This window comes from Lutra lutra, chromosome 1 (assembly GCF_902655055.1).
Source record: "Lutra lutra chromosome 1, mLutLut1.2, whole genome shotgun sequence".
In the NCBI taxonomy this organism is placed as follows: domain Eukaryota; kingdom Metazoa; phylum Chordata; class Mammalia; order Carnivora; family Mustelidae; genus Lutra; species Lutra lutra.
The window spans coordinates 11357236-11370448 of NC_062278.1; the positions used below are offsets into that span (position 1 = coordinate 11357236).

Here is a 13213-nt window from a genome sequence, read left to right on the forward strand (position 1 = left end):
TTATTCAAGGAATCTGCATAAAGTTTCCACAATCACAAGTACATTGACTGAGAGAGTTTTATTACTTTCTGTGCTGAACAGGTCTTTTCATAAGGATCACACAGGTAAAAAGAAAATTTAAGCATGAACAAAAGCAGACAGCAAAGCATCAAACAGCCAAACATTATTCGACTAATATAAAAAAACAATGTTATTTTATTTGCGTTTACGCTGATTTCTCTTGCTGTCTCTGTACCTCCTCTTTCTGGATCTGTTTCTTTCCTTCATTATTTCCCTTACTTGCATTTTTTTTTTCCTGACTTCTCATTCTGTTCTACAGTTTGTTCTCCAGCTCTTTTCTCTTTTTCCCTGGTTGCTAAACATTTTGCCCTTCACTGCCTTTATAATGAATGAGGCTGCCGTGAAAGCAAGTGTCTGAAACCAAGAGTATAAAAGCCTCAGTTAAACCAAAACCCCTTATTTACTATAACTGGCATTCTCATTTAACATCAATTCAGTTCTTAGGAACATTTTTTCAGACAGGTATCATATGGGCAGAAGTTCTCTCTCTTAACAGCCTCTTGTGTCTAAGAAGCCTGGATTTTCCCAAGTATATTTAAAAAATACAATGCGTAATTCTGAGTTAGTCTGAAATACTCAATTTTGCTAAGAAATAAAATACTGTCCATTTTTAGAATAGTATTACTGACTATAATACTGACTCCCATTTGATGGAAACATGCACACAAAATCAAAATCACGTTGAGTGCTGTCTTTCAAAATTTCGCGGCCAAGTGGCCAATCCAATGACCTATTAAAATACTTGCTATAAACACAAGACCACAGTTTACAGTACCTTATCTAGCTTGTAGCTGAGGGCTTCCACCACACACACAATTTGTCAAGAGGACACGATTTATACTCCACGATTTATAGTAACTAATTATTGACTTTGACAAAGAAGGCTTCGAGCTCATGGGAAACTCTCTTAGACACAGAGCACTCGACTGTGTGGGGGAAATGAGCACAGAGCTGGAGAGAGTTCATTTCTCTTCATCTGAGAAGGAGGTGCATTGCCCAAGAAGGGCATGGGCACCTTCAGAAAGGAGTTTAAGGGGATGACGCAGCCCAGGAGAAGGGCCAGGCCCGGCAATATGGCCTCCTCCATTGACACTGACTGGAAGAAAGAAATGCTCTAATGTAAACGTCATTCACATTAGGACTTGTTGCCTAGCACACAATGACTAGACAGGAACCAGCACGGACTCAAGCTTTTCAACATGAAACACACCGTCTTGCCTCTCTGAGTGCTGAGTGTCTTATGTGGCACACACTTAACGCCTTGAAAACGATAAGCTGTACAATATGTTGCCGCCCTGTACCATAGCTAAGATACGAAAATATGGAATATTAGGCTGTCCGTGTCAAAGAAAACTGGTACAAGCGACTCTTAACATTGCTAAGGGCAAGGAGAAGTCAAGTGCTTCTATCTGAAAAGTCCCTATTGGTAACGTTATTTGACATTTGCTAGAACCACAATTTTATACCTATAGGTAAGGCACCGTATGTAAGAAAAACAATGACAGGAATGTCTCTAAGGCACACAGCTTCTTCAAAAAATATTAAGTGTTTCTGGGGCGCCTGGGTGGCTCAGTGGGTTAAGCCTCTGCCTTCGGCTCAGGTCATGATCTCAGGGTCCTGGGATCGAGCCTCGCATCGGGCTCCCTGCTCAGCGGGAAGTCTGCTTCTCCCTCTGCCACTCCCCCTGCTTGTGCTCCCTCTCTCGCTGTCTCTCTCTCTGTCAAATGAATAAATAAAATCTTTAAAAAATATATATTAAGAGTTTTTGATTTTCATGTAAAATTAAGTAAAAGGAGAAGTTCATAGAAAATGTTTAAATTGATGTTTCTAGAAAATGAATGAGAGAACTAGTGATTCCTTAGTATGAGCAAATATTTGTTGCATACAGAGTACATTTTAAAAGCAGAATAAGTATGGTAAACAAATAGGATCCAACGAAGTAAAACTAAGTACTAATTCGCATTAGCAATAATTACAAACAAAATCCATTATTCATGATTAAATCCCTGGTCAAATCTTTCATCTGATCATCAGAAAGCTGAAATTTACTGTTCATATAAAAGGCAGAAGAAATACAAAGGATGCCAATCAGGGGATTTCTAGCACAAAATAGTCAATATCTCAGTGTGCTACCATTTCTTACCCCCCGCCCTCCCCACTGCCCCCCCCACCCAAGCCCTTTCCTATGACCTTGAAAAAGCACAGTCTATTTGCTACACTGGAATTCCTCTGCTTTTCTTCTCAAGTAATTCTTGGTTTGGGGTGATAAATTAGAAAATGAAAGACAGTTGCATCTTGGGATTATTTATCAAATACATAAATATCACATCTATTAGGTAACTGTCTATAAAAATAATGGAAAAACAGCTTTGTCTGAAAGGAAAGAAGGAGCCCTCGATTTCTATGAGATCAGGAAGATGACTCTAGAGACCTTTTGTTTCGTATCTCTGAATCTGGAGCTGTTTAAAATCATGACTATAATTGTAAACATGCTTTATGTTTTCAGTATGTTGCTACCTAGATGAAACATACACTGGCTAACCTGACTGCAAAAGTAATCTTTTTCCCCCTTGAATTAATGACTTGAGCATTTCCATCATTGGTTACCTGGTCTTGGGTGAGGAAGCAGGAATGTGATTCTACCTCAAGTGAAGAGAAAGCAGAGACTCCTAAAAGAAGAATGAATCTGAACTTGGTAGAAAAGACTGAATCAGTATGTTTAAAAAAAGGGGGGGGGCAGTGATAAAACATACCTACTCTCTAAACTCTTCTGTGTTTAAGAAACTGAATACAGGGCTCCTGGGTGGCTCAGTTGCCTAACTGACTGCCTCCGGCTCAGGTTGTGATCCTGGAGTCACGGGATCAAGTCCCACATTAGGCTCCCTGCTTGGCAGGGAGTCTGCTGCTCCTGCTAACCTCTCCCCTCTCATGCTCTCTCTCTCTCATTCTCTTTCTCTCAAATAAATAAATAAAATCTTTAAAAAAAAAAAAAAAAAGAGGGGCACTTGGGTGGCTCAGTAGGTTAAAGCCTCTGCCTTCAGCTCAGGTCATGATCTCGGGGTTCTGGGATCGAGTCCCGCATCGGACTCTCTGCTCAGCAGGGAGCCTGCTTCCCTTCCTCTCTCTCTGCCTGCCTCTCTGCCTACTTGTCATCTCTGTCAAATAAATTAATAAAATCTTAAAAAAAAAAAAAAAAGAAGAAACTAAATATATTTAAGACATCCTGATCATGGTTTTATACCTCAGAAACCGGGCAAAAGCCGAGTGCCTACGGGACCTTCTAAGTTAGGGACTACACACGACTTCAAGTTTGCATCAAAAGAAGCGAGTAATTTATTGCAAGCAGTTGTCTACCAGAGAAATATGGAAATTGATTTTTGTTCCCTGGAATCCTCATTTGGGGAGTCAGCCACTGAAGACAGGTTTAACACTCCGCTCAACTAAGTTTATATTCTGCATGCCATAAGGCACTCTCCAGTGTCACCATACCAGCCGATAATGACTGAATAAAACTTTCTCTAGGAGAACAAGCTATGTGAATATAAAATAAAACTGTTAAGTCCTACATTTTCTTCTATATCTCCAGCTGGTTTCCTTCTGAGAGGGGAGGTTTTGGATGTAGCGAATCCACACCATCAGATAAGATGCATGAGATGACTGGATGATCGCCAAAGTTTCACTCCCAGCAAGGCAGAAGTAATTTTTGCATCATTAGCATGAATGCTGTAAAGGCACTGCTAGACCACGAGAGGCACCAAGGAAACCCCAGGGGTTGGAACTCTGGCTCTCCTGGTCTGTCATCATCGTACAATGATGATAGCTACTGATGAACACGTGCTCTAAAGTCAGGGGGAAAATTATTCCTATTTTCCAACATCACTACAACAAGGAAAAGGAGGCGGGTCATACTCAGGAGACTATATCTAAAATCAGCCTCTAGGGTTGTCTCGATCACATTATAAATCTTTTGATGCTTCAATTTAACTGTTTCTGTTTTGGTTTCACCAGACAGGAGAGGAATACTAGAAAAAGTAATTGTAAGGCAATAAAATGTATTTGTTAAGGCCTCCACATGAGTTGTTAAATAAAATAATAAAGCTACACTGGCTCATCCTTTTTCACACTCTACATTAAACTTGAAGTGAATAATGGAAAAAAAAAACAAAATAAAAATGGAAGACAGCACTGTTCTTATTTCAGAATGAGTATATCTGGGGAAAGGAAGAGAGTGGCAGGAAAGGCTGATGCCAGCCTTTGTGTCAGCTGCTCTAAGTCAAGCCAGCATCGTCAATGACACACAGTAAGAGGGACTGAGGCCACCTCGGCAGGTGTTCTCTTCGGCAATGGCAATGGTGTTCCAATAGGCCAAAACACTCCATAAACAGGCTAGGGCATTTGGGGGGAAAAAAAAAAATCACCCACTGCAGCGTCATCCTCTAATACATGAACTTTGCTTTGGGAGTCATTTTGCAAGAAAAAGGAATCTTAAGAATAAGGCAGAAATCTGGACTAATGCCTGGGTTCAGAAGAGACCCAAATGTTTAACCGTTTGTGCTCCAAGAGACTATTAAAAAGCACTGTGATCATATTCTTTTTGCCTGAAATAGTGACAAGTCACAGTGAGGATTCATGTGGGCATTTTTACTGTGTTTATTCTCAAGACAGAGAAGCTCTACTTTCCATACTTACGTATCTCATACCACCATATACGTATAAGTGTGGAACGTACATACACCACACACACACACAGATTCTGTGTAAGAATAAAAGCAAAGATAAACGCTAAGTTGGATCAAATAATATGTCCCCTAAGAGCACTTGCCTGGCGTTGTACAGCGGAGAAAATTTCATTACCTATTACTCTATGGCGGGCAAGGGAAGCAAATATACCACAAACTCAAAGGTCTGAACAATTTGGCCTAGAATTTCAATTCAAAGGCCAACTAAATATCACAAATACGCTTTCTAATTTTTTTCCTATTTTTAATAATAAAAGAGTTTTCCTTTTTCCAGTGCCAAACGCAAAATTAGCCAGAGTTAATTATAAAATATTTTGAGATGGAAAACAAAACTGAGTGTTTGAAAAACAGTGGGAACTCCATTTCTTTTAAGAAGAAGATTGATTATGGGGCGTCTGGGTGGCTCAGTGGGTTAAGCCTCTGCCTTCGGGTCAGGTCATGATCTCAGGGTGCTGGGATCCAGCCCCGCATCAGGTTCTCTGCTCAGCAGGGAGCCTGCCTCCCCCCTCTCTCTGCCTGCTTCTTTGCCTACTTGTGATCTCTGTCTGTCAAATAAATAAACAAACTCTGGGAAAAAAAAAAAAAGAACATGATTGATTAAAAATTCCAGTATCTACTTAAATCTATAGTATATGTGCTCATTGTTGGTAGGACAGTAAGTGCTTGCATTCTGGTTTTGTTATAAGATAAGAATTAATGGTTGTAAGATGATAAAGTTCCAAATTAAATCAAAGGCACCAAATCCAAAGAAGGCTGTCACAACCACTTCCACGTTCCTAAGAGCTCTGGCATTTTCTGGAATTTTACCATGTAAATGTGACAAAACCGCATACCACTTTTGCCACAGAGACAAAAGCAATTACTCCATTCAACAGTAAACAAAAGCAAATTACTCCATTCAACTTTAAAATGAGAGGTTACAAAATAAAGATTTACCTTCAAGGACAATCTTGAAGGTAAGAAGTGGCAGAAAAATTCTTAGTTTAAAAAAAAAAAAGAGAAAACAATCCCTTTTTAGCAGTCTTCAAGAATGCTAAAGACTCTTTTGGAGCCTTGCTTTTGGACTTCCAACTTGATGGAGTTGTCAACAGACGAAGGGATGGAGATGTAGAAAAACATAATCCCGGTTAAAGACAGATGTCGTGTGGGGGCCACTCAGCTGTCATTTACAGATGCCAAATTCATCTTTATATGTTTAGGAGAAAGTGCATTTTGGATTGTATAACACTCATCTTTAAGTATGCAGGTTTGCCGGAAGGCTGACAAACCAGCATCATAAATTTTTCTCTCTGGAATCGAGTACCAACTCATCATCTTGCCAGTTAGAAAAATTAAAGGGTAGAACATATACGTAGGGACACAGAGAACAGTTACCTTCAGCTGATTATTGAAAATATCAATCTCCTGTAGTTTTGATCTTGTTTCTTTCTCAACTTCATCCAGTTGGTCTCGTAGCTGCTGGAGAGCGAGTTCTTTTACTTCTAACGCTCTTTTGAGTGTCAGAAGTGAATCTCCTATTTTGGAAAAACATTGCAAGATAAGAAAAGCAAACTGGCAATGAGGAAAATGGTTTCTAATGTTCTCATTTCACCGAAGGAACGTCACGCCAGTAGAAAAGGAGAAGGCCGACTTTAAAAAGCAAACACCTACTGTGCAAACTGTTCTGCTGAACTTGCTTGAGTTGGTCATTGAGTATCTGTTTTTCTGGAATAAGTCTTCCGAGCATTTGCTGAGCCTCCTAGGAGAGAAGGAGGAAGACAACAATGAACTGACGGGGAAAACTACGTGGACATTCCACCTCCAGGCAGACAAGTCCGTTTTCTCGTCCCTCAAAGACTCTTCTAATCTCATCCCAAACCCTACATTAGAAACCGCCCTGAATCACAGTCAGGGCAGCTCTTGCATTTTGCCAAGCAACGAACTACGTGCCAAATGCTTTTCACTGAAGTAAAGTTAAGACAGTTAGAGCTCTCTTGAGATTTCTTAAATTTTATTGACTTACTGCCTATTTAGAAGCTTTCAAAAATGTACTTTAAGTACAACTCAGCAGAGAAAACTGAAAGTATCGATCTCTCCCTTGCATTGGGATCCAGTGTAAATGCAGCGACTGTTTGTGAACTGACAGAGTAGTTTGAATAGGAACTACTCTACTCTGAACTTTGATACTTAGTAGAGCTGAGTTAAGGTTCACCCATACAGCTGAAGACGGAAATAGAAAGAAGAGATTTCTCATGGTAGAAGCTTGGCTGCCATGTATGTTTTCCACCATTGAGGATGGACCTATCATTTTAAAAAGGTACATAAAAGTCCTGAACCAACCATTTTAACTGATATAAGAAAAAAGCTCACCCACACCATGAAAGGCTATTTGAAGTTTTCATGGATGACCTGTCAAGCACTGTATTTGCTTAATACAAATTAAGCTGAGATCATCCCATATAGTTCCTACACGTTTCGGTAAAATGACAAGCCTTTCCAGCACAGAAGAACGAATACTTGACTTTCATTTTTACCTTGATGAAGAAAAAACAAAGTCTCACGAAGGAGGCACCCGTGATGAGCACTGGGCATCGTACGTAAGTGATGAATCACTATATACTACAGCTGAAACTTAATAAGCGTTGTACATTAACTAAATGGAATTTAAGTAAAAACTTGAAAAAAAAATCTCTATGCACTGGTTTTTGGTTTGAGAAAATAAAAATGCCTTAATTGAAAATTTTCATCAGAGACCAAGAAGCAGTCTTTTTTTGGAACAACCATCCTTAGGTACAGACTGGCTCGTATGCAATAAATCTTTGTGTACCACAATTCTGAGTTGGAGAGAGAATTAGCTCAACAGAGAGGATCTGGAAGCATCTTCTCTTATGAATAATCCACACTTGTTTCCCCCCAATCTGGACAAAACAGAATACACAATTCACATCGTTTCCCCCAAAAGGCCCAGCCAGCTGAGCTCCTCCTATTCTCCCCTCTCATTAATTTACATATTTAGGAAAGATCTCTTACCCAATCCCAAAGTTTCCTTCCTATACCAAGACAATGACACATCAAGATAAAACCTTGCTCAGATCACTGAGACTATTTAACTTATATAAACATCACTCTTAAATGTCAACCCAAATTTCTAAAATATGTCATAAACCAAGAGGAAGGGCTACCTGACTCATCCGCGAGTAACAGTAAGGAAGGGAACCAGTATCTCATGGCCTATGATATACCTGGCCGTCTTCAAACCATGTATTATTTTTCACTTCACTACTTTTTCAGGAACCCTAATTTGTATTTTATTGTCAATAAGTGAACATACTAGTGTCAGTCAAATATAATAAAAAATGTGTTTGGTCACAGGGCATTCAGTGGGATAATAAATAAACACATGGCCTTCATTCTTAAATTTTCCAAGAGAATATTTTATGAAATTTCTCATAGTTAATGAAAGACATATAAAAAGTTACCGTAGAGAACAATATTGTTTTAAAATGTACACGCACTTTTTAGTATGTTCGAACAATTTCTAGCAGTGAACATCTGATACTATTTACAGTGTAAGTCATTATCTTAATATCTCAAATTGATTAGGACTTCAAAGTACAGGAAGCAATAACTGACAGAACTCGAAGGAAAAAGGAAAAATTTATAATGATAGGGTCTTCAATATCCTCTCGCAGCAGCTAGAAGAGGTCACAAAATCAGGAAGGACACAGAAAATACAAAAAACACCACGAATCAATTTGCTCTGATTAATGTTTATGAGGCACTCCGCCCAACTATAACAGAGTACATATTCTTTACAAGTGCACATAAAATATTCACCAACACAATCATATACTAAGCCATAAAATACATCTCAGTAAACTTAAAAAGATTAAAAAGAATTGAAATCATACAGAGTATGCTCACAGCTTATCACATAATAAATCAGAAATCAGCAAGATATCTGGAAAACAAACAAAATATTTGGAAACTAACTAGCATAATTCTAAATAATCCATCAAAGAAGAAATGACCAAGAAAATGATTTTGAACTGAATGGATATGAAAACACATTAAAAAGTTGGGTAATATGGCTATGACAATGCTTAGAAGGAAATATATACCTTAATAAAACGTTTATATCAGAAATGAAAAAAGGTCCATATTCAATAATCTAAGCTTCCTTTTTATGAAGCTAAGAAAAAGCAAATTAAACCCAAAATAAGTAGATGGAAGGAAATAATAAAGAGTATGAATGAAATACAAAACAGATATACCATAGATAAAAATCAATACAACCAAAAGCTTATTTAAAAAATAAAATCAAGGGGCGCCTGAGTGGCTCAGTGGGTTAAAGCCTCTGCCTTCGCTCAGGTCATGATCTTGGGATCCTGGGATCGAGCCCCACATCAGGCTCTCTGCTCAGCAGAGAGCCTGCTTCCCCCTCTCTCTCTGCCTGCCTCTCTGCCTACTTGTGATCTCTGTCAAATAAATAAATAAAATCTTTAAAAAAAAAATAAATAAAATCAATGAAATCAATAAACTTCTAGGTAGAATTGATGGAGAAGAGGAGGAGGGGAAAGGAGAGGAAGGGAAAGAGGAGGAAAAGTTGAAGGGTAAAAGAAGATACAAATTCCCATGATCAGGAATAAAAGAAGTGACATCACTACAGATACTACAGACTTGCAAAGAATTAACAGAATATTGTAAACAACTCTATACAAATAAATTTGACAATTTAGATGAAAAGAAAAAATTCACTGAAAGATACAAATCATCAGACTCAAAAAGGAATAGAAAATCTGAACACCCCTATATCTATTAACTACATTTTGCTATTAAAATCCTACCACAAAAAAAACTTCAGGCCCAGATGGCTTCACTGACTAATGAAAATTTAAAGGAAAAACACCATTTCAACACAAACATTTTTAGAAAATGGAGGAGGAAGGAATACTCTCCAACTATCTTCTTGTTTATTACCCTGATACCAAAACATGATAAGGACATTACAAGAAAACTATAAACCAGTATCTTTCAAGAATTTAAATTAAAAGATATTTAGGGGCACCTGGGTGGCTCAGTGGGTTAAAGCCTCTGCCTTCAGCTCGGGTCATGATCCCAGGGTCCTGGGATCGAGCCCCACATCGGCCTCTCTGCTCAGCGGGGAGCCTGCTTCCTTCTCTCTCTGACTGCCTCTCTGCCTACTTGTGATCTCTGTCTGTCAAATAAATAAATAAAATCTTAAAAAAAAAAGATATTTAATAATAGCATACTGAATCAAGTAATTATTTTTTTAAATGGTAACACACCATGACCAAGTATGGCTTATCTCAGGAATGGAAGGTTGGCTTAACATTCAAAATTTCAATCAACATAAATCACCATATGAACAAAATAAAGAGAAAAACATGTAAATATCTCAGTAGATACAGAAAAAGAAAATTATGACCCAACTCAACACCCATTCATGGTTTAAAAAACCTTCAGCAAAAAAGGAACAGGAGAAAAATCCCTAACGGGATAAAGTGCATCTAAAAAAAATCTATAGCTCACATCATACTTAATGGTCAGAAATTGATTGGTTCCCCCTTAAAACCAAGCCTCTTACCACTTCTATTCACACGGTACTGAAGCACTCACACACTGCTGGGGAGAGTGTAAAATGGTACGACCACCTGGGAGCAGTCTGACCGTTCCCTATACGGTTAACCATATATTTATATGACACATTAATGGCACTCCTAAAATTAAACCAACAGAAAGAAAACATATTTCCACATCAAGACTTGTAATTAAATAAATACTCACTGTAGTCTTATACACAAAAGTCCCCAACTGGAAAGAACCTAAATGTCAATCAACAGGTGAACAGCTAAATAGGGAAAATACTACTCCGTGATAAAAAGGAACAAACTACTGATTTGCTCAGAAATATGGACTAATCTCCACATCAACAGGCTGAGAAAAATCACAAACTTCAAAAATGCTCAGCCACATGCAGGAATGGTACCTACATGAATCTGATGCCTCCCCCACCCCTTTCCAGCTCAACAAGTGAAACTAAGCCAGGTGATATTATGGCAACGTGGTGGTCACCACTGGATACATAATAAAATGAAAGTAGAACTGCGTATGGCATTTCATTACGTTCCCCACTATGCACTATCTGTCCGACCCTGGTACTGCCCCTAGACTACTGAACTGCACCTCCTTATACTGTCACGATCCCAGTAAAGCCAGTTGCATGAGCGAAACATAGGTCCTACATAATCCATCCCGTCAGCTGCAACCACAGTGGTCTCCTTGCTATGAACACATCCTGAACACGGGGTACAAGGTCACAACGCTCACGCTGCTGTCTCCCCGCCCTCAGCTTGCTCTGCCAGACAGCCACACCACTTAGCTGTTTCTCTTTCAAGTCTTTGCTCAGATGGGACCCTCACGGAGAAGCCTGTCCTCACCACCTAATACAAAATACTGTGCTGGATGGGGCACCTGGGGGCTCAGTCTGCTGAGCATCCAAAACTCATGGTTTCAGCTCAGGTCATGATCTCAGGGTCATGAGACCGAGCCCCACGTCAGGTGCCACACTAAGTGCGGAGTCTGCTTGAGATGAGATTCTTTCCCTCTGTTCCCACCCCTAAATGAATGAATGAATGCATACATACATAAATAAATCCTAAAAAAAAGTAAAAAATACTGCCCTCAGGCTGTATTGGCTGGCTTAGTCAGTGGAGTGTGCAACTCTTGTTCTCAGGGTTATGAGTTCAAGGCCTATGTTGGGTGTCAAGATTACTTAAAAATAAAATCTTAAAAAAAAAACCTACTACCCTCCTCCTTCCCAGGACTCTTTTCCTATTCACTCTCTGGAGCACTTTTCATACGCTAATAGAGGACACACTTGACTTCTTTTGGTACTGTCCGTCTGCCCTGCAAATAGAAGGTAAGCTCCATGAAGGTGAGTTCTTGACTCTCCTGTTCACTGCCGGACCCTCAGTGCCTCCGAGAGCCCCTGGCTGGCACACAGCAGGGCTCAGCAAACATTGTGTTGAGTCTGTTTCCTCAACAGCCTACTTTTTAGACTCCTGTCTACTTCATCTTCACTTCCCAGCACCTAGTACATGGTAGATGCTGGATGCTTGTAGGAATGAATGAGCGAAACGAAAGAGAGGAAAAGCAGGGCTTGTAAACCCTAAAAGCATTTAATGGGTGTATTTTCTCACCTGTAATTGTTGCTGTAGGTGTGTGATTTCAGCAATTCTCAACTCTCTGGATTTGTTTGTACTCTCAATTTCTTGCCTTTGCGTGGTCAGTCGACACCGGATGTCTTGAAGTTTTCCTTCTAGTTGATGCTTTTTATCATTCTTTAACAAATGAAAAATAGTAATTATTCTTACCACTTTTAACGGTTCAGGGTTAACAGATGACCCTTGAACAACACAAGTCTGAACTACATGGGTCCACTTCAACCTGGATTTTTTTCAATAAGCAACAGTACAGTCCTGAAATGTATGTTCGCTTCTTTATGAATGTATTAACATTTTCTTACCTCTAACTTATTTATTGTAAGAATACAGTATATGATACATGTAACATACGAAGTACGTGTCAATTAACTGTTTATGTTATCAGTAAGGCTTCTGGTCCACAGTAGGCTACTAGCAGCTAGGTTTTAGGGGAGTTGAAAATTATACACAGTGTTCTGACTGCATGGAATCTGTGCCCATAAGCCCCGTTCAAGGCTCAACTGTATTCCCAAAGCATAATCAAACTTGACTCACTAGAGCTTCTAATTCAAATTCCAGAGTCTTTTTCTTTGCTTTCAGTACAACTATGTCCTCTTGCTCTTTGTTCCTTTGATTGAGTAGTTCTTGTCTTCGATTCCGTTCCCATTCAAGTTGTCGTTGCCTTTCAAGTTCTCGCTTTGCAGCCTGTGGCATGTAGGAACAGACAACTTAGTAGTTTTTTCGTCCTGACATGATACAATGTCTCTTAATAAATGTAACACCCAGGAAGTCTTTTCATTTAGGGATAAAATGTTACACACTGCAAAAACTTCTATTACAAAAGAGCAAAACCAAATTTACATAAATACAGTATTCCTTCTCTAGCAAGAAGAGAATATTTAGAAAAGCTATTATAGTTAGATGAGGACAGGCAGGATTCATGTCATCATTGGAATTCGATTATTTATGCCTTTAAGAATGTCTGAAGTAATAAAAAACTGTTCTTCCCCATTCACTGACTCATAAAGAGCTGAAAAATGTCTTTAGTCTAGTAAAGTCACACTAAAACCCTTAGAACAAAAAACAAAAACAAAAAATAACCCCCCAAAAACAAAAACTTACTTTTATCAAATGAGAAACTACTCATCTCAAGTTTTAAAATTTATTGATCCCCTACCCCCATAATCGTCCATTTTCTTTTTACCATAG

At 38.9% G+C, this 13213-nt stretch overlaps 1 protein-coding gene across 6 annotated transcripts in view; it reads right to left on the reverse strand.

Moving 5' to 3' along the window:
* Positions 1-13213, reverse strand: part of ITSN1 (intersectin 1) — a 218185-nt gene that overhangs the window by 86075 nt on the left and 118897 nt on the right. For all 6 annotated transcript variants that reach the window (XR_007125739.1, XM_047720598.1, XM_047720608.1 and 3 more), the window contains exons 13-16: positions 12560-12709; positions 12002-12142; positions 6450-6537; positions 6174-6313 (exon numbers count right to left, since the gene is read on the reverse strand). Coding sequence is in view for 5 of the 6 variants with exons in the window: in XM_047720598.1 (XP_047576554.1) it covers positions 6174-6313; positions 6450-6537; positions 12002-12142; positions 12560-12709 (519 nt within the window). In the remaining variant the exon portion in view is untranslated. The remainder of the gene's footprint in view (positions 1-6173; positions 6314-6449; positions 6538-12001; positions 12143-12559; positions 12710-13213) is intronic.